Source organism: Drosophila navojoa, chromosome 4 (assembly GCF_054131105.1).
Source record: "Drosophila navojoa isolate 15081-1374.11 chromosome 4, UAZ_NAV_1.0, whole genome shotgun sequence".
NCBI classification, from domain to species: Eukaryota; Metazoa; Arthropoda; class Insecta; order Diptera; family Drosophilidae; genus Drosophila; species Drosophila navojoa.
In genome coordinates, this window is record NC_142892.1 from 12,573,057 (window position 1) to 12,589,169 (window position 16,113).

At 41.6% G+C, this 16,113-nt stretch overlaps 3 protein-coding genes across 4 annotated transcripts; all 3 read right to left on the reverse strand.

Moving 5' to 3' along the window:
- Window positions 1–134: 134 nt before the first annotated feature.
- LOC108650501 (uncharacterized) lies at window positions 135–2,555 on the reverse strand. The gene is made up of 4 exons (XM_018099669.3): window positions 2,310–2,555; window positions 1,699–1,758; window positions 1,366–1,632; window positions 135–1,304 (listed from the first exon to the last, which is right to left on the reverse strand). Exons 1-4 carry the CDS (start codon window positions 2,415–2,417, stop codon window positions 744–746), a joined length of 996 nt encoding a protein of 331 aa, XP_017955158.1. The 5' UTR covers window positions 2,418–2,555; the 3' UTR covers window positions 135–743.
- Window positions 2,556–2,755: 200 nt separating this feature from the next.
- On the reverse strand, window positions 2,756–4,260 carry RpS9 (ribosomal protein S9). 2 transcript variants are annotated; one of them, XR_016196660.1, is made up of 4 exons: window positions 4,118–4,260; window positions 3,687–3,931; window positions 3,140–3,503; window positions 2,756–3,031 (listed from the first exon to the last, which is right to left on the reverse strand). XR_016196660.1 is itself a non-coding variant. In XM_018099686.3 (4 exons), exons 2-4 carry the CDS (start codon window positions 3,907–3,909, stop codon window positions 2,854–2,856), a joined length of 588 nt encoding a protein of 195 aa, XP_017955175.1. In that variant the 5' UTR covers window positions 3,910–3,931; window positions 4,118–4,260; the 3' UTR covers window positions 2,756–2,853. The 2 variants fall into 2 exon arrangements, 1 of the variants encoding a protein (XP_017955175.1); XM_018099686.3 differs by having other exon boundaries at window positions 3,317–3,503.
- Window positions 4,261–5,614: 1,354 nt separating this feature from the next.
- On the reverse strand, window positions 5,615–6,354 carry LOC108650191 (uncharacterized). Its single transcript, XM_018099308.2, has 2 exons — window positions 5,852–6,354; window positions 5,615–5,796 (listed from the first exon to the last, which is right to left on the reverse strand). Exons 1-2 carry the CDS (start codon window positions 6,218–6,220, stop codon window positions 5,647–5,649), a joined length of 519 nt encoding a protein of 172 aa, XP_017954797.1. The 5' UTR covers window positions 6,221–6,354; the 3' UTR covers window positions 5,615–5,646.
- Between the last annotated feature and the right edge of the window lie 9,759 nt (window positions 6,355–16,113).

Sequence of the window (16,113 nt, forward strand, 5' to 3'; positions counted from 1 at the left end):
TGGTCTATTAAAATGTAAAACTTTATTCCAAAAATCAGCAAATCTTTTTGTATACATTTGTTCTGTTTTACGTACAATATATATAATTTAAAATCTGTATGCATACAAATTATATGAAACCACTTTTCAATGCGTTTACAGCATTAAACGAAAGAATTGATTAAGATTAAGAACATAAAACTTTGTATATTATACAATAGATTTTAAATCTGTTAGCATAAAATCATAATCCTTACTTGAGTTGGGATTCAAACAAAACAAATAAATATATTTGTAAATTGCACAAGAAATTCTTACATAAATATTATGAATCTGGTACATAGATAAGTGTTTTATAGCCGTGTGAAGCACGCTGACTGTGTCTGTAGTTTCTTTGAGTGTGTTTGCCAGTTTGGAACTGTCCTTCAGTTACTATTGAGTTTCTGTTTGATCTATTGTAAATGTTAGTTTGGAGTGATATTGATTGAGAGTAGTTTGCATTACATATGTATTATATGGTTCTGATGCTCTATGTGTGTGTGTGTCTGTGTCTGTATGTGAGGTAAAAATTTCTTGCCAATGGACGTAAATACTTAAATATACATATATATGGCAGTACATTGGGGTCTTTCAATTTTGTTGCATTGGTCTCTTCGCTCGATCAAAATTCTCAATCTTTCCCACACACGCGCTATGCATCCGATTTTCATTGACTGTTAACCTATTTGAAACCCCGCGCTTTAAGGCTTCAAATAAATGAATCGTCAGTGCTCTTCTGGCGGAGTGCGAAACTCTGAGATCCAGTCGGTGACGCGCAATCGAAAGATTTCCGTTTTGGTCAGTATCCAGTCGCGATATTGATGCGGAATATACTCCACCAGTTTATCCGCAATGTCTGGATTCTTGAACATAATCATATAAATGATGAGCACATTGATCATGAAGAGCAAAAGAAACGTCATCAACGATGAGAAGGCAACGCCCGATAGGGTTCTGAGCCAACCTCTCCTGTTACTGCTATTTGTCGACTTTTTCTTTTGATTGTTCTTTTGATTGATTGTAGATTTGATGGGACCGGCATTAACTGGTTTGATTGTGAGCTCGTTTTCAGATGCGGCTCCCGCTTTCTTTGACTTTGACTTTTTATTGGATTTCCCTGTCTTTTTGGATATCTCGCCGCCATTGGTCTTTGTGCTCTGGTTGGACGTCGAGCTGGCGTCCCCATCGCCGGAGCCAGCTATTTGTGAAGAACTCCCTTGGCGCATTTGGGCGGCTAAACGTTCACGTTCAATGATTTCGTACTTGTAGTTTGCACAAACGTTCACCTGTAAAATGTGAGCAAATTGTACATAAAAGGCCACTCAACTGAAGGGCCACTTGTCTTACAGTATTCTTGGCCGCCTGTTGGCAGTCCTTCAACGTTGAACAGCAGCCCACAATTTTCTGCCAGGCGGGCGTCAAGGGATTGCCCTTCAAGTCTAAATAGCGCAGGCAACGCAATCGACCAAAGCTCAAAGGTAAATGCTCCAAGCAATTGTCGTACAAGTCCAAGTGACGCAGATGCTCCAGTTGGCCAAAGTCTTCGGGCAGAAAACGAATTTGATTCTTGCTCAGATCCAGCTTGATTAGCCGCGTGAGCGTGGTGAAGTTGCGCTATGGGGCAGTAAACATATGCTAATTAAATAATTTACTTATGTTTTCTTTGGTTTTTATACGTACGCCGAGTGTGGCCAACCGGTTGCTGGAGAGATCCAGGAAGATAACCCGCTTGAACGAAGCCTGTGAAGGTAAAATATGAACTGAATATGAGTTGAATTTTAAACAGAAAGTTCAACAACCAAAAAAGAAACCCCCGAAAACAACAGTAGAATACAATATTTGGCAACTTTCCCGTGCCACTGTGTCCGAGGGGTGGTAGTTGCGCTGCCAAATCACAAAAATCAACCCCCTGAAGCAGTTTCGGCTGCACACACAGAAACTCACACACGCACACGCACACATACACATGCATCTTCCTTATGCAGCGCTCTCAAGTGTAAATGCAATGCAGTCAACGTCAGCGTTAATTGCAAACCAGCCGGCAGCACCAGGCATCCAGGCTGCAACAACAACAACAATCGATGTATTCAACTGTGCTTGTGCTGGCGAGAGTGAGACAGGCTATAACTGGCTAGACTTGTGGCAGACTAGACAGCGCTTTGTTTGCACTTGTGCGTCGGAAACCACATCAGAGGGGTCAGAATTCAGCTCAGTACAGAAGATAATTAGCGATATACGTCGATATTATTGTAATTAATCGTGGCTCTGCATATAGTATGTAATTTACTCACAATTTCACGCACTGGTATTTCCGTCAGCTCGGAGAGGCTTAGATCACAGTTTTCATCTTCGACCCGTTCCTTCACGTTCACTTTTACTTTTTCTACGCCCTTTGGCATATTTGCTATTTAATTTAAATATTTAATTCCTAACAACTATGACACAATTTAGAATGCCAACTACGCCAAATGAAAACCAAAACACAGCTGCACTCGCCAAAAGCCGCTCACAGACTGCCGGCGCATGGTACGCAGCACACGATGGCAACGCTTTGAGCGAGCAGCACGATTCAATTGAAGTGACGTCACAAGTGTAGACAACAGCATACTCAGGCTCCATGTACTGAGCACTCTCGATACACTTTACACTTATTGCTCTCACTAAACACATGTTATATTTAGAATCAATTCGAAAGTCTGGCAACGCAAAAAGCCTACCAACACAAATGGATATACAGCTGTACGTATAATAATGTATTTGTTTTCTCTTAAGGACTTTACATTTATTTTGTAAATATTTCCATTTTATTTCATTAAACATTAACTGACTTGCAGTTTAGTCCTCCTCTTCTTCGGCAGCTGCTGCACCACCACCCTGGTTCTTCTTCAAGTTCTTCCTCTTGACACGTCCGGGACGGCCGCCACCGAAGGGCGACTTCAGGGAGAAGTCAATGTGCTTCTGCGAATCCAGACGCACCACAAACGATGGAATGTTGACCACCTGCTTGCGCACACTATATAAGATTAAAAAAAAAAAAAAGAAATAGAAATATTAATACAGGCAAGTGGATTACCTCAGCTCGGGGCTATAAAGTTGGATCAAACTGTTCAGTGCAACTTACGCTATGTAGCTTTGCATTAAGGTCTGTGTGAACAACTGGGTGATCAACAAACATGACCAAAAGACGTTGAGAGTCGGTGCAAGCTCTGTTTTGTTTTTGGCTTGTTCGACTCCCAAGTGGTCTTACTGAACATTAATTTCTTAGCACTTAGATTTGTTGCCTGGCCTGTTAATTTACCGAATGTGACGCTGACGGATCAACACGCGTGCATGATGAATGGACTTGGCCAATCCAAGCTTGAACACCTGGGTCTGCAGACGGCGCTCCAAGAAATCCTCAATCTTCAAGCCGAGCACGTAATCGAGCTTCATGCGAGACTCATCCAAGACACCAATGCGCACCAAACGACGCAGCAGAGCATTACCTAAGGAAATAGTGCAAATTATTAAATAATTCTTAGCAACCTAGCAAATGGTATTTAAATATTTTCAGCGTGTATTAGTTAACGTCAATGTGTATTCCGCCAAGAGGTGTCAGAATAATGTTTTAAATACAAATCATCATGACATGGCTAGCAGTTGGACGGGGGCATCGTCTGCCAACTTACCCTGGAAAAGACGCTTTTCGTCCTTCTCTTCCAAAGTCAGCAGCTCACGGGCAGCCTTACGGATTTTGGCCAGGGCGTATTTGACGCGCCACACTTCACGCTTGTTGCGCAGACCATATTCACCAATGATCTTCAACTCCTGATCCAGGCGCGCCTTTTCATAGGGGCGACGTGGAGTCACATAGGTCTTCGAGAAGACCGAGGGTATGCGGCCGTTAACCATGATTCCAACAATTCAACCGATACTGTAAATTAAGAGGTTAGACTTTAATCACACTGTATAACTGGCATCCGTGCATATTTTCAAGAAATTATAATCAATTGGTCACGCTTAGTTATTTAGATAATATAGCTGCACAATATTTCAAATAATAATAGCTATTATTTGCTATATTTTGTAAATTTTATAGGATAGCACAATTTCAACATACGTTCGGCTTGATGTTCCACGCTGAAAGAAAGAGATATGCAAAATTAGAGAGGAGACTCGTCTGGTTAGTAACCGCACTGTAACGAGTGACTGCTGTTAATGTTAATGCTACGTGAAATTGTTGCCACTAAATAAGGCAGTCTGGTAGCACTTTTTTGTGAGAATGGCAAATGACTATTTTTCTTATCGATAAATGAAAACGTTGAATATTCAAAGGTTGCAAATTGATGATATATTCATTTTGTGATTATATTTATTTTTAAGCAATATAGCTTTGTATGCACATCGATAAAATAAAAGTAAATACATTGATTTTATGGAGATACGCGTGCATAAAGTTGTACTTCAGCTTTCCAATTCTTGAATGTGCCTACGCGAAGGAAAATGACGTAATTTCCTCTTGGTGCAGGAATTTCGGAAAACATATTGAAATTGTCCATAGTTCCTTTTATCACTAAATCATGCTGCAATACAGAATTTTCAAATCAATTGATAAATCAAATTAGGTACAGTACAAACCTGGTAGGGGCAGCTGTGATTTATATTTGAATGCTTTTTAAAAAAAACTGAGGCAAATTTTGAAAATTTCGTTGGGTACGAATGACGCATGAACGCACAGAAATCGACGTTCTCAGTAAAAAGTGGTATCCGGTAGTTTTTCATAATTTTAGAGCAGCTGAGAGTAAGCTTTAAATCTCATATTTATAAATAAATTTAATTGCGTACAAAAAAGCTCGAGCTACTTACAAAAATTTTATCTATGGGATCCTTATATACCACTGCCACATACACATCAAATGTGGTTTTATTATCTTTGGTAAACAATTCACAGCTTTTGAAGTAACTGAACTCTGGGTTCAAGGATTTACACTCGGCCTTACTGAAAGCAAAGATCCTTGCTTGGCAGCCCAGCAAACTAAAGCCATGAATAACGAATATCCAAATACGGGGAATCATCTTTCCTATTTAATTGAAAGACTGCCACTGTACAACGATTGCCACAATTGCGGCTATTTGACCGATTCCGATAATCTCAATTTAATAGTCGTATATAATTTGTGTCTATCAAATACTTCTGTTGTGTATTTTATTTATTTATTATAATCTGAATCCATTAAAAATAGTAAATCAGAGTATAACAAATTTGTTAAAATGTATGTAACAGGCAGCAGAGGCGTGACGAACCCAATAGAGTATACATATGTATGTATATATTTTTGATCCGGAAAGCGGGCTGAGTCGATTTATTTCTGAAAATTCATTCTGAAAAAATTACTCCTACATCTTCAGAGCTAAAGTCAAGTGTACTTTATAGATCTTCAATGTTTCGTATAATCCCATTCTCCACGAATTTGCAAAAAGCGTATTTGAAATACCAGAGACTTGTATCATGGTCTGAAAGCTTTATGAAGATAGTCCATCTCTAAAAAAACGTATATAATTAATTACGTTCCCATGCTGCTTCAATTTTTGCTTAATAAACTATATGTACAAAAAAAATTCACTTGCTTATATAGGTTAATTTTATTGTTAATCAGATCGTGTGACAAAAATCTTAAGTTCTGCACGCCAAACTTTGGAGACCGAGAGTTTGATGTTGATCATATATTCCCCGTTTAGTAAGGGTAGATCTATCATGGAGCCCCTCTCGTAAATGAATCGATTGATTATAATGTCGTGCTGTAATCGGAATGATAGTTAGTGGCAGGACTTAGTTGAATCAACTGGAACTCACGTCATAAGGACACGTGTGATTGAAGTTAGAGACGGCCACAAATGTCTTGTGGAAGGCGTTAAAGAATATGTAGGCCTTGGGATTGCGCATATAGTAGCAAAAGTCGAGACTTTGATTGATCAGGTAGGAGCGATAGCCGTTCGACTTCTTGAACAGCTCCAGATTGATGTAAATATTGTCCACAGGCCTCTTATGCATTACAGTGTACATGCTGAATGCAGCCACGCCCCTGCGTCTCATTGTCAGCTCGCACTGCTTAAACGTGCAGTAGGCGGTGTCGTAGCAGCGACAGATCACATTGTTCAACTTGAAGTGACTACACCGTACGGCCGTAAAAGCGATGAGTACCACAATTAATAATCGATGCATATTGTGTGCGGCCAAAGAGCCAATTCTGAACTAGCTGATCGAAAAAGTTGCCTAGCTTACATGTTGACCTCATGCGTGACGGTATTAAAAAGACATTTGCACAAATGTTCAGCTTCATTGGTAAAAAATTAATGTAGTGCAGAGATTTAATTTGATATATAATATACATATGTATATGTATATCTATTATGATTAATTGTAATATATTGTATATATATCTATATATAATAGTATGATTCATTACTCTAATCGCACTGAAAGCCTAATAAAACGACTGAAGCGACTGAAAACTTATATAGGATTGATATACTAATATGTTCCTAGTAAGTTTCTGTTTTAATTTCGCTATTTGTATTGGATAAAGTAATTAAAATAACAATTTCTAAGTATTTTATCAATTTTCTCCAAGTATTTCCCCTCTCTATTTCCTTTTTCTTCTAAGTATTTCTCCCAAGAATTCGTTGTAAATATTTCCGCCAAAAGCTTTCTCTTTAGTCTTTAATGCTTAGCTGAACGATCACACTTCTCACTTCACTTCACTTTACAGCACTGTACGAATGACCTCCACCAGGCCTGGACAACTGAAGAAATGCTGCTGCGGCTGCTGCCCTTTATATAAGGCAACAGTCAACATGCACAGAGTCGCGCTCCTTCGCCAGGTAGTCGATAAAAAGTGACCAATGGGAGCACCCTCTGTTGGCAGCACTGCTCGTGTGACGGAGAGCAACGATTGACGTCGTTTCTTCAACGACTTCGTATGCGATCGGACAACCTCTCTGAGCTTGCTACGATCGTTTGGTTGAGTTAAGCGAAGCCAAAGGTAATTTGTCTATGTATGCAAACGAGAGAGAAATGCACCAATGGCGCGCTTGAGCTGACTATGTGCTTGTGTGTGTGCATGTGTATTCTTGAGTATTGAGTCAGTCTCATCAACATGAATCGTATCTCTCCCTCAAGCCGCACACGAACAATGCTGCCAGCAGAAGGTGTTTCAATTGGTGATATACGGTGTACCAATACATATACTAATACAATTTTCTCGCTATATTATACATATTTACATATTTATATTTGTTTAAAAGCAATAAAGAGTAGGCCCATTTATTCCAGCTGAGACTGCAGCTATATTCAAAATATAATGACATAATAATATTAACAATATGCAGTGCAAATATAAATATCTCTTTATTGGCTGCTCGTATAACATTTTCTGATCAATATCACATACTCATATCGTCTATCAAAGTCTTGACATAATTCATCCAATTTGGCATTTAGTTTAATTATGTAAAGTGTTAACTGCATTTTGTTGGCTCAGTTGCGGCCTGCGTCCCTTTCGCTCTTTGTTTGCGCGCTGTACGCAAAGTTTGGCAATGAATAATATTATTTATTCAACTCAAGTTTACATTTTGACTCGAAGCTAAAGTCAATTTTGTTGACCGCAAGCAAAGTTCTGAAGTGCTGCAAAATATTCAGCTTATGTGCGTGTGTGTGTGTGTGGCAGATAGCTATTTGCCACATATGGCGTAAGCAACAACAGATGCATTGCAGCTCGATTAGTTTTATTGCCACCCTGCGGCAATTGTTTCGTTGCCTTATATCACTTAGTGGCAAGTGGCATGTGGCATGTGGCATGTGGCAAGTCGCACGTGGCAGCCTTTGCACTTGCCGCTGCCTGAGCCTGAGCGCTTGCAACGAGCCAAAAGTTTTAATTAGACAAATTATAAGTTTGGCCGCTCGCGCTCGTTAAAGCTCGTCAGCTCAGCTCAGCTCAGCTCAGGCCACGCCACGGCAAAAAACTTAAATATTCATTATGAACATAAAATTCCGGATATTCATGACTTTCACAAGCTCAATGTTTACCTGTGGCAGAAACTTTAGCCATTTGGGACAGCCGGCTGTCAGTTTTTGGCCATAATTATTAATCCTGATGGGCCGGTCGTAAGTGCCATCAGCGTTGATTGGCTCTTAACTGATTCTCTTGGCCTTTGGCTGGCGTCTTGTTAATTGAGGCAATTCAAAGTGGCCAAAGCGGCAAGGCCAGGTGGCAAAAAGGCAGAGTCGAGGACTCCTGCTCTTCTTCTTCATGTGGTCCAGCAAAAAGTTTTCGTCGTCTTTCGTCATCTACTTTCCTTCACTTTTAGTTTTCACTTTGTGCCGCATGTGTGCAACGTGTCGTATGCGTGATGTGCCATAAATTATGCTACCTATTCGGAGTAGGCCTTTAATTTTCTAGCCTGCCTCAAGGACAGCAATCAAATAACGGGCGCTAGCAACTGCCTGGCGACAGCTTTGCCGCCGCTTCAACCGGAAACGGAAATACAATTTTAGTAATTTTCGTGAGTGACCAAAGGCAGCCAGCGGAAATTGCCAAAAATAACCCAAGGCGGGCAGCAGCAGCAGCAACTGAAGAGTTGCTCAGCGTTGCGTGTTGCTCTTCAAGCTGACGTTTTGTATTTGTTTTTATTGGCGTGAAAAATGTAATAAAGGAATTTCTGCCTTCATTGTCATGTGTGTGTGTGTGTGTGTGTGTGGGTTGTTGTTTCTCTTTTGCACTGACCTGAGCGCTGCGTCCTTGCCTCGACCCAACTTGATGAAGTTATGTACGTGTTCGTTTATGTGCTCTATTTGATGGTAGTTTATGCTTTGGGCTCGATCCCGGCTATAGTGCTTTTTAACTGTCTTCCCAAAAGGCCAACATAAATGTTGCCCATTTGCTGGCGCAGATTCAAATACGGCTGTCCTGCAAGGGAGTTCGTTCAGCAAAGCCTCTTTAATAGATATTTACTAGGCGACAGCGCATCCGCAAGTCTGCCAGCTGAACCACTTTGGCTCCACTGTCTTCTGTTGTCCCTGGCCTTTTGTCAAGTTGTGCGCGTGTGAAAATGTGCCTAAGGTCATGGCCATTCAAGTGTGTGTGTGTGTGTGCGTGTGTGTGCGCGCGTGTGTGTGTGTGTGGCAAGGCCTACAAGCAATTTCGTTTATTGAAAGGCGTTCAGCATGTGGCAAGTGGCATGCAGTGGTCTGCTCGCCTCGCATTATGTCTAACCATTGCCATTTTTATTTTGGCTGTGCTATTCGTCCGTCCGTTCGTCTGTTCCCCACCCTGCACATAAACCGGATACTGTGCCATATTGCTTTTGGCATAGCATGCGACAAGCGCCTTGGGACTGCTTTTTATATACCCTACATGAAACCTAAGTGCCTAAAAGGGTACACACAATACATACATACATATATCTAGGTCAATTGCTGTTGACTGTGAGAGGATATCAGCTTTATGGCAGGTGCGAGCTATAAATGGCCGAATTGTCCTCCTTTGTTTGGCAAAACTTTAAAATTAAAGCTGTCTCAGCTTAACAATCATCTAGGGTATCTGCTAGTCGTGCATGCTCGGCAATTGCAATCAAAACTTAATTTTTTATTATTTTCAGTTTTTTGCTAGTTTGTTTTGCTTGTCAAAAGTCACTAAACAATTTTCGCGCTCGATTTTTGGCATCAGGCAAATGCTTTCAAGCGCTTTACATATTCAGTTTTGTTTCAGGGGCGCTTAGAGTGGCAGGAGGCGTGGCATGCGGGTGCAGTGCACTCAGACATAAAATCGAATTCATTGCAGTTGAGTGAATAGTTGCAGGGGTTTGGGGGTGGGGGCGGGGCAGGGTGCAGCCAGAATAACTGCAATTTTTGACTTGGCAAATATGTTTGTATATATATTTTTTTTTGGGATTCTTTTTTATTATCATTGATGATTGCTGTTTGTTTGTTGGTTGCAATTGTTGTTGTTGTTTGCTTGTGCCTGATGCTGATTGGATTAGACTGTTGCAGAGCAGCGCATAAATATTTATAAGTGTAAGCATGTCCGGGCAGCCTAAGCTCAGCTTCATTGAGGCCCTCTGATTGCTGGTCAAATAAATAAAGTTTTGTTGTTGCTCTTGTTGTTGGTTTTTTTCCCCCCTTAGCTGTGTTGTTGCCTCCTGCAGCCTGTTAGCTATATTAATTTGTTTGCTAGTGGAGCTGCCACTCCAAAGTTCTATTGTTATGCTCTGTAGCACTTGAATATGCCGGCCAGCCTGCTGCTCCATCAGCCTCACACTCGTTCACGTGCGCTACGCCGTGTCCTCTGGCCTTTGCTCCTCATTTGTGTGCGTGTGTGTGTTTAGGGGCTAACAGCTCGTTGCTGCTGCTGCTGTGTAAACAATTATTCGGTTGTCAGGTCCAACTAACTAACTACAACGACTACCGGACAGCGGGCATATTGTGTCTCTGACACAGGCAGAAACTGAAAACCATCTCCTATTCCATTATTATTCCATGAGTGGGTTGGGCGTGACAACGTTTATCGAAACTTAACTAAGCTATAAAATTACCCAGAGAGACAAATGCAGGAGCGTAGCCTCCATTTGTATAGAGGGTAACTCATAGTCAGTCGTGCTGCGTTTACATATCAACAAGCTTTTAGAGACGAAATGAATGAATGTGTGTGTGTATGTGTGCGTGTGTGTGTGAGTGCCTAGAGCAGCTTGTTAATTGAGTTAGTTCTTCTCGCTTCGCTTTAATGTCTACGTGCTGTTGATTAGCAATGCCGAAACATATGCCCGAAATATTTCTATTTGCACAATGAAATGTAATAAACATAAAAACAAATTAAACATAACTATATTTAATATGAAACACGAAATTAATAAGCAGATGCTCTAGGGCAGAGGTTACTAAGCACATGCATGCATATATAGAAAGGGAGAGAAAGATGGAGAGAGAGGGAGATCTAATGTGGCACTTGAGACGGGCAAATGTTGCCAATTTATGTGTATACATATACGTGTATATATACTTGACAGAGATGTGTTTTTATACATATACATATATATGACAGGCATTTGATGTACTCGACACAAGCAAACAAACATGACAGACACTAGAAATGTATTGAAGCCTGGGCAGTGGCACTGACTGGTTGCTGGCTGAGGCATGGCTGTGTGGGTTGCATTAGGGAGGACGCACTGTACAACTCCAGTTGGCGTTTAGTTGACAGTTGTGGGGGCGTGGCAAATGGCAGTCAAAATAAAATAAAAGCACATTAGAAATTGATGTGACTTGACGTACGACAGAATTGAATTGTTTTTCCGCTGCTCCGATGGGGCGTACACACACATACATATTTCAGCCGAGAGCTGCCTCAAGTAAGTAGGCCATTAGAACCGCAAACAGAGCAGTTCAAGTCTCTCTATAGGATTTTCATGCAAAATTCAAGGATAAATTTTCATATTGAATAACTTAAAACTTAATTGTTAACGAACGGAATGTAAATAGAGTATGTATCGTTTATTGATATATTGCTACTTTTGATTCTCAATGACATATCGCATACAATTAAAATCCAATTTGCTTTTGCAGTATTCCCCAAAGACTTTTAACTAGATTTTAGCTAAAGAAACTTTCTGTTTGATAAATCTCCACTTTGTATTGCGACTATATCAATCGAGACAGAGAGTCAACAGTTGCTATTAACTGGCTGTTAATTAAGCCAAAAGTTATTAACATTATCCCATTCCCTACCATGATAGAGGCTGAAATTTCATTGGAATTTGCCAATGTCGAAGGCAATTCAAGTTGTGCAGAATGCGTAACGCATTAAAATTCCCATTAGGCGACACATTCAAGTGCAAAATGGCCGTCGTTAAAACTAATTAAACGAATTTAATTGCATTTAAAGAGGCACGTGCAAATTGCAAGCGATTTTAATTGCCACACACACACACGAAGGACCTCTAATTAGTGTCGAGAGTTAAACAAATACCAAACACAAATGAAAAGAAAAAGTCTTACACTAAGAGGGAGATGAAGATTCAGAGGGAGAGAGAGAGAGAGAGGGAGGGTAGCAGCAATGGAAAGGAAGCGTACAGAAGTCACGCGGCGAGTCAATAAAAAGTCGAAATGGCCATAAGAAATGCCCGCCAAAGGAACTGAAAACTGGCAACTGGCTACAGCGAAGTGGAAGTTGGCAACAGCAGCGGCAGCAGCGGCAGCGAGCAGCACAGGACACATTCCGACTTAATGTGCGTTAAATGGCAAAGCCAAGGACATGGCCAGAACGAAAGCGTAGCCAACATTGTGAAATGGCTTTAAAAACGGAAATATGTAAACCAAAAGTTTTTGGTCAGCAAAGCAGGAGAAGCAACACTAAGTGTATGGGTGTGTGTGAGAGAGAGAGAGAGAGAGAGTGATGAGAGAGAGGAAAGCACAGGGAGTAAGAGCAGAAGCCATTGTTGTGAAATTAAATTCCAACTAGCAGACGCAGCACCAGGTAAGGTCGAAACGGGACGAAACAGCTTTTGTTATTTTTACACTTCATTGCCGTGGAATTTACTTTGTTGCCTCGGCTTTGTTTTCGACTTGGGATGCCGCAAGCGCAGTCCAAGCGTAAAGATAAAACTTGTCTCTCCTCCTTTTACAGTCACTTCCTACACGGCTGGGTCTTCTATTTCCACTTCTGCTCCTGCTTCGGCTTCTTCTGCGTCGTCTACTTCTTCTGCTTCTGCCACAACTTTGGCTATTTGTTTGCTGTGAGTGGGTGTGTGGGATGTGGGCGGGTGTGCGTTGTGTGGGCGGGTGTGCGTGTCCTTGCGGGTCTGTCATTGTGTGTGCGTATTATTGTCATAATATTGTCCAACCAATGAAAACTTTTTGCCACTGAACTGAAAGAAAGAAATGCGTTAAACTTTTAATAATACCCTAGTGGTGGGAACTTTTCCATGGATATATCTAGGGTGTGCTGAAATAGTGAGATATGTGAGTGTGTATATAGAAATATATAATAGATCTGCTAGTCTATTTGCTGGGAAGTTATGAATATAAAAGTTTTTGAGCATATAAAATTTTTTTTAACAAAAGAAAATAGTTTATTGTGTCTATATTTAAATATATATCGGACCTATATCTGTGGTCTGTAGAATATTGAGCTATAAATATGAATTTTTAATATTTTTGGGCATATACAAATAGCTGAAACTATGTTTTTTATTAAAGCATTAAAGCGAATGTATCTAGATCTTATATCTTAGCTTTCTATGCTTATCTCAATCTTGCAACTCCAGAGTATCTTGTTGTCTGTCAATCATACTTAGTTAGTCGTTGGTGCTTCATTTTGATGTCACCCAAAGGCCAAATTTTAATAATTTTTTACTGTCGAAACTAAATGACTCGCCCATCGATGGCAGGGGCGTGACAACGACTCGATAAGGTCGTCGAAGTTTGTTGACTTTGTTTCGACAGCAAATGCCAAAGCTCAAGCTCAGGTAGCTGCTCTGCCAGGTGTTGAGGGCGCTCGCTACGTTTTCTCAACTTTCCTTCGCTTTTATTTTATTTCTTTTTATTTTTATTGAATTTGCACCTTGACAAACATTTTAGCAGCTGCCTGAGAACGTTGACGACGCCGGTGATGAGGATGCGTCGTTGTAGAGGGGTGAGGGCTTCCTGCTGGCTGTTGGCATCGCCTCTTATTGTATTTATTTTGACAGCTCCTGTGGCAGGCGCTTCGCATTAGGTTATTATCCTGCTTGCATATGCTGCGTTACTCATGTAGCTCGCATCCCATTCGAAGTTGGCGAATTTCGTCGTGCTATGTTTGGCTGCGTTGGGAGCTGTCGCAGCTGATTACCTTAAAGAGATTTATGCATGAATTTGCTGTATTTATAACAATTTGTTTGCGTTTGATGTTTATGTTGATGCGCGTGTCTTCTGTGCAGCCCGCGGCGTGTGCGCGATGTTGTTGAAGCTTAAAGCAACTTAAAGTCGCTGCTGACAAACTGTAAAACTGACAATTGCACTCGGATATCAAATTGACAAGTTTTTCCTCCAACTATGCTCGTGTCTCTGTGTGTGTGTGTGCTACAGTGTGGCGTATACGTGATGTGGACAAATGTTGTCGCTGGCGCTGATTTTTCTTTACAGCATAGCTGCCTCTGCATGTGTGTGTGTGTGTGTGTGTACTGTGAGTATCGCAATGCAGACAGCAGCATTTTCATTTGAAATTTAATGCCAAGTTTGAAAGACGCCGCGTGACTGGCATACACATGAGAGCAAGAACTGCTGCTGCTGCTGCTGCTGCTGGTAGAGTCCTCTGCCAGGCACATTAAAGCAGCGTTCACACACTTTCTCTCTCTCTCTCTCTCTCTCTCTCTTGCAGTTGCTCTAATTAAATAGCCCAGCTACGCGCGAATTTTGACAGCTTTAAGCGCATTAGACTGACATCACATTTGCGTATAGCAAGACGTCCGCCTGCTGTCTGAAATAGTTGCGACAAATGCCTGTGGAGCGCCTCGAGGCGGCAACGTGGCAGCAGCCGGCGGCAGGCGGCAGGCATCAAAATTCCAGCAACGTGCGTTGCATACGAAATGCGGGCGCAGCTAACGAGACACAGGACAGGATGAGGATGGGCTAGCTACGTGCAGGCGTGTCCGTGTCTACAACGACACCAATTTGGATCGCAAGAGAAAATTAAAAACCCAAAACAAACTGGAGCTGGAAAAAATGAAACTGAACATGAACTGGACATGATTAGACTTGAGACAGGCTCTGCCCTAATGGAAGAGTTGAAAACTAGCAACGAGCTCAGCTGTGTGCTGTGGCAGCATCAATCAAAACGCAGCCAACTGCCCCATGGCTGGCTGTCATCAATCTTTTGGCCCAAAGTGTGCAGCGGTGCGTATGCGTAATATGCGCATGACAAGCGAAGCGAGCTGCCGGCCAGCTGGGGGAGGGTGCTGGGGCGTCAGCTGAGGTGTTGGCCAAACAATTAATCAGCCATGTGCAGGCTGCGTGGGTCAGGTCTGCCTCCCTCTCCCTCTCTCGTTCATTTATGCCAAAAGCAAAGACACTAATCGGTCGTAAATGGATGTAAGCATTCGGCTGATTAGATTAGCGCCAATTTAATTGACGGTTGCCTGGGCATAGCAGTAGCTAAATACAGCCTCAAGGATATGCATAAATCAACACATTCACACACACTCATACACACACACAGTTGATTGGTCGAATCTGTGCTGCAAACAGAAATGAATTGAACAGAATGAATTTCCAGCCAACAAATTAAAAGTGCAATGCAGGAAGTGGTCCGAACATGTGTAGAGCATGTGAAAGGCAGTCGACAGGACGTGCACTGACAAGGACATGCCCATGGACACGGCTGCTGCAATGCAATGCCAATGGGAGACACCAAAGGCAGACTAGACATTCTTTTTGTGCCAGCTGCAGGCAATGGCAATGGCAAGACGTGTGACATCTATGGGCAGGAAGTGTGAAGAATGCGGACAGCGTCCGGGCCGGACAAGATACGAGAATAGACTGGGATTCCAGCGTGCACACAAACAATGCGGCCAATGTTAAGGAAGCTGGGTAATATTCATTACTTGCATGCAGCTGACCCAAAGCACAGCACAGCAGAGCAGAGCACCAAGAATGGAACAGCTACTTATGTGCGCAAGCGAAGAGGCAAAGACAACAAAGTTGACATATACCATGGAATAATTGAGCCGAATGGGTGTATGTGTGCAGTTGCATGAAGGGATTTTGTGTAGGAAAAGTGTTACTCTTACAGCCACACACTGTTTGTGAATGTATTTTGTGGTAAACTCGTGTACAGAAGCCAGGAAGTTAGAGACTGCAAAAGAAGAGAGCATATACTAAGTAGATCGCAAAGGTGTTGCTGTGTCAGTTCTATAGAAAAGTTGCTGCCTTGTTGCCATGTAAGAGTATTGCGTCTTATCATGAGAATTTTGAAAAGAAAATACACAAAATATTCCAGTTGCATCTCTTCTCTTTTCTTTTTATTTACATTTACTCGTTTACTCATTGTCGCGCTAACATCGACTAAAGATGGACTTCCAATCAATATC

What these genes read in the sequence shown, in the direction of transcription:
- LOC108650501 (XM_018099669.3), bottom strand. Translation starts at nt 2,417, where the DNA reads ATGCCAAAGGGCGTAGAAAAAGTAAAAGTGAACGTGAAGGAACGGGTC. An exon ending in ACCGGTTGGCCACACTCGGC is followed by an intron (nt 1,633 to 1,698) that starts GTACGTATAAAA and finishes ACTGCCCCATAG; the next exon opens with CGCAACTTCACCACGCTCAC. An exon ending in AACAGGCGGCCAAGAATACT is followed by an intron (nt 1,305 to 1,365) that starts GTAAGACAAGTG and finishes CACATTTTACAG; the next exon opens with GTGAACGTTTGTGCAAACTA.
- RpS9 (XM_018099686.3), bottom strand. Translation starts at nt 3,909, where the DNA reads ATGGTTAACGGCCGCATACCCTCGGTCTTCTCGAAGACCTATGTGACT. An exon ending in CGAAAAGCGTCTTTTCCAGG is followed by an intron (nt 3,504 to 3,686) that starts GTAAGTTGGCAG and finishes CTATTTCCTTAG; the next exon opens with GTAATGCTCTGCTGCGTCGT. An exon ending in ATCCGTCAGCGTCACATTCG is followed by an intron (nt 3,032 to 3,316) that starts GTAAATTAACAG and finishes AATCTTATATAG; the next exon opens with TGTGCGCAAGCAGGTGGTCA.
- LOC108650191 (XM_018099308.2), bottom strand. Translation starts at nt 6,220, where the DNA reads ATGCATCGATTATTAATTGTGGTACTCATCGCTTTTACGGCCGTACGG. An exon ending in ATCACACGTGTCCTTATGAC is followed by an intron (nt 5,797 to 5,851) that starts GTGAGTTCCAGT and finishes TTCCGATTACAG; the next exon opens with CACGACATTATAATCAATCG.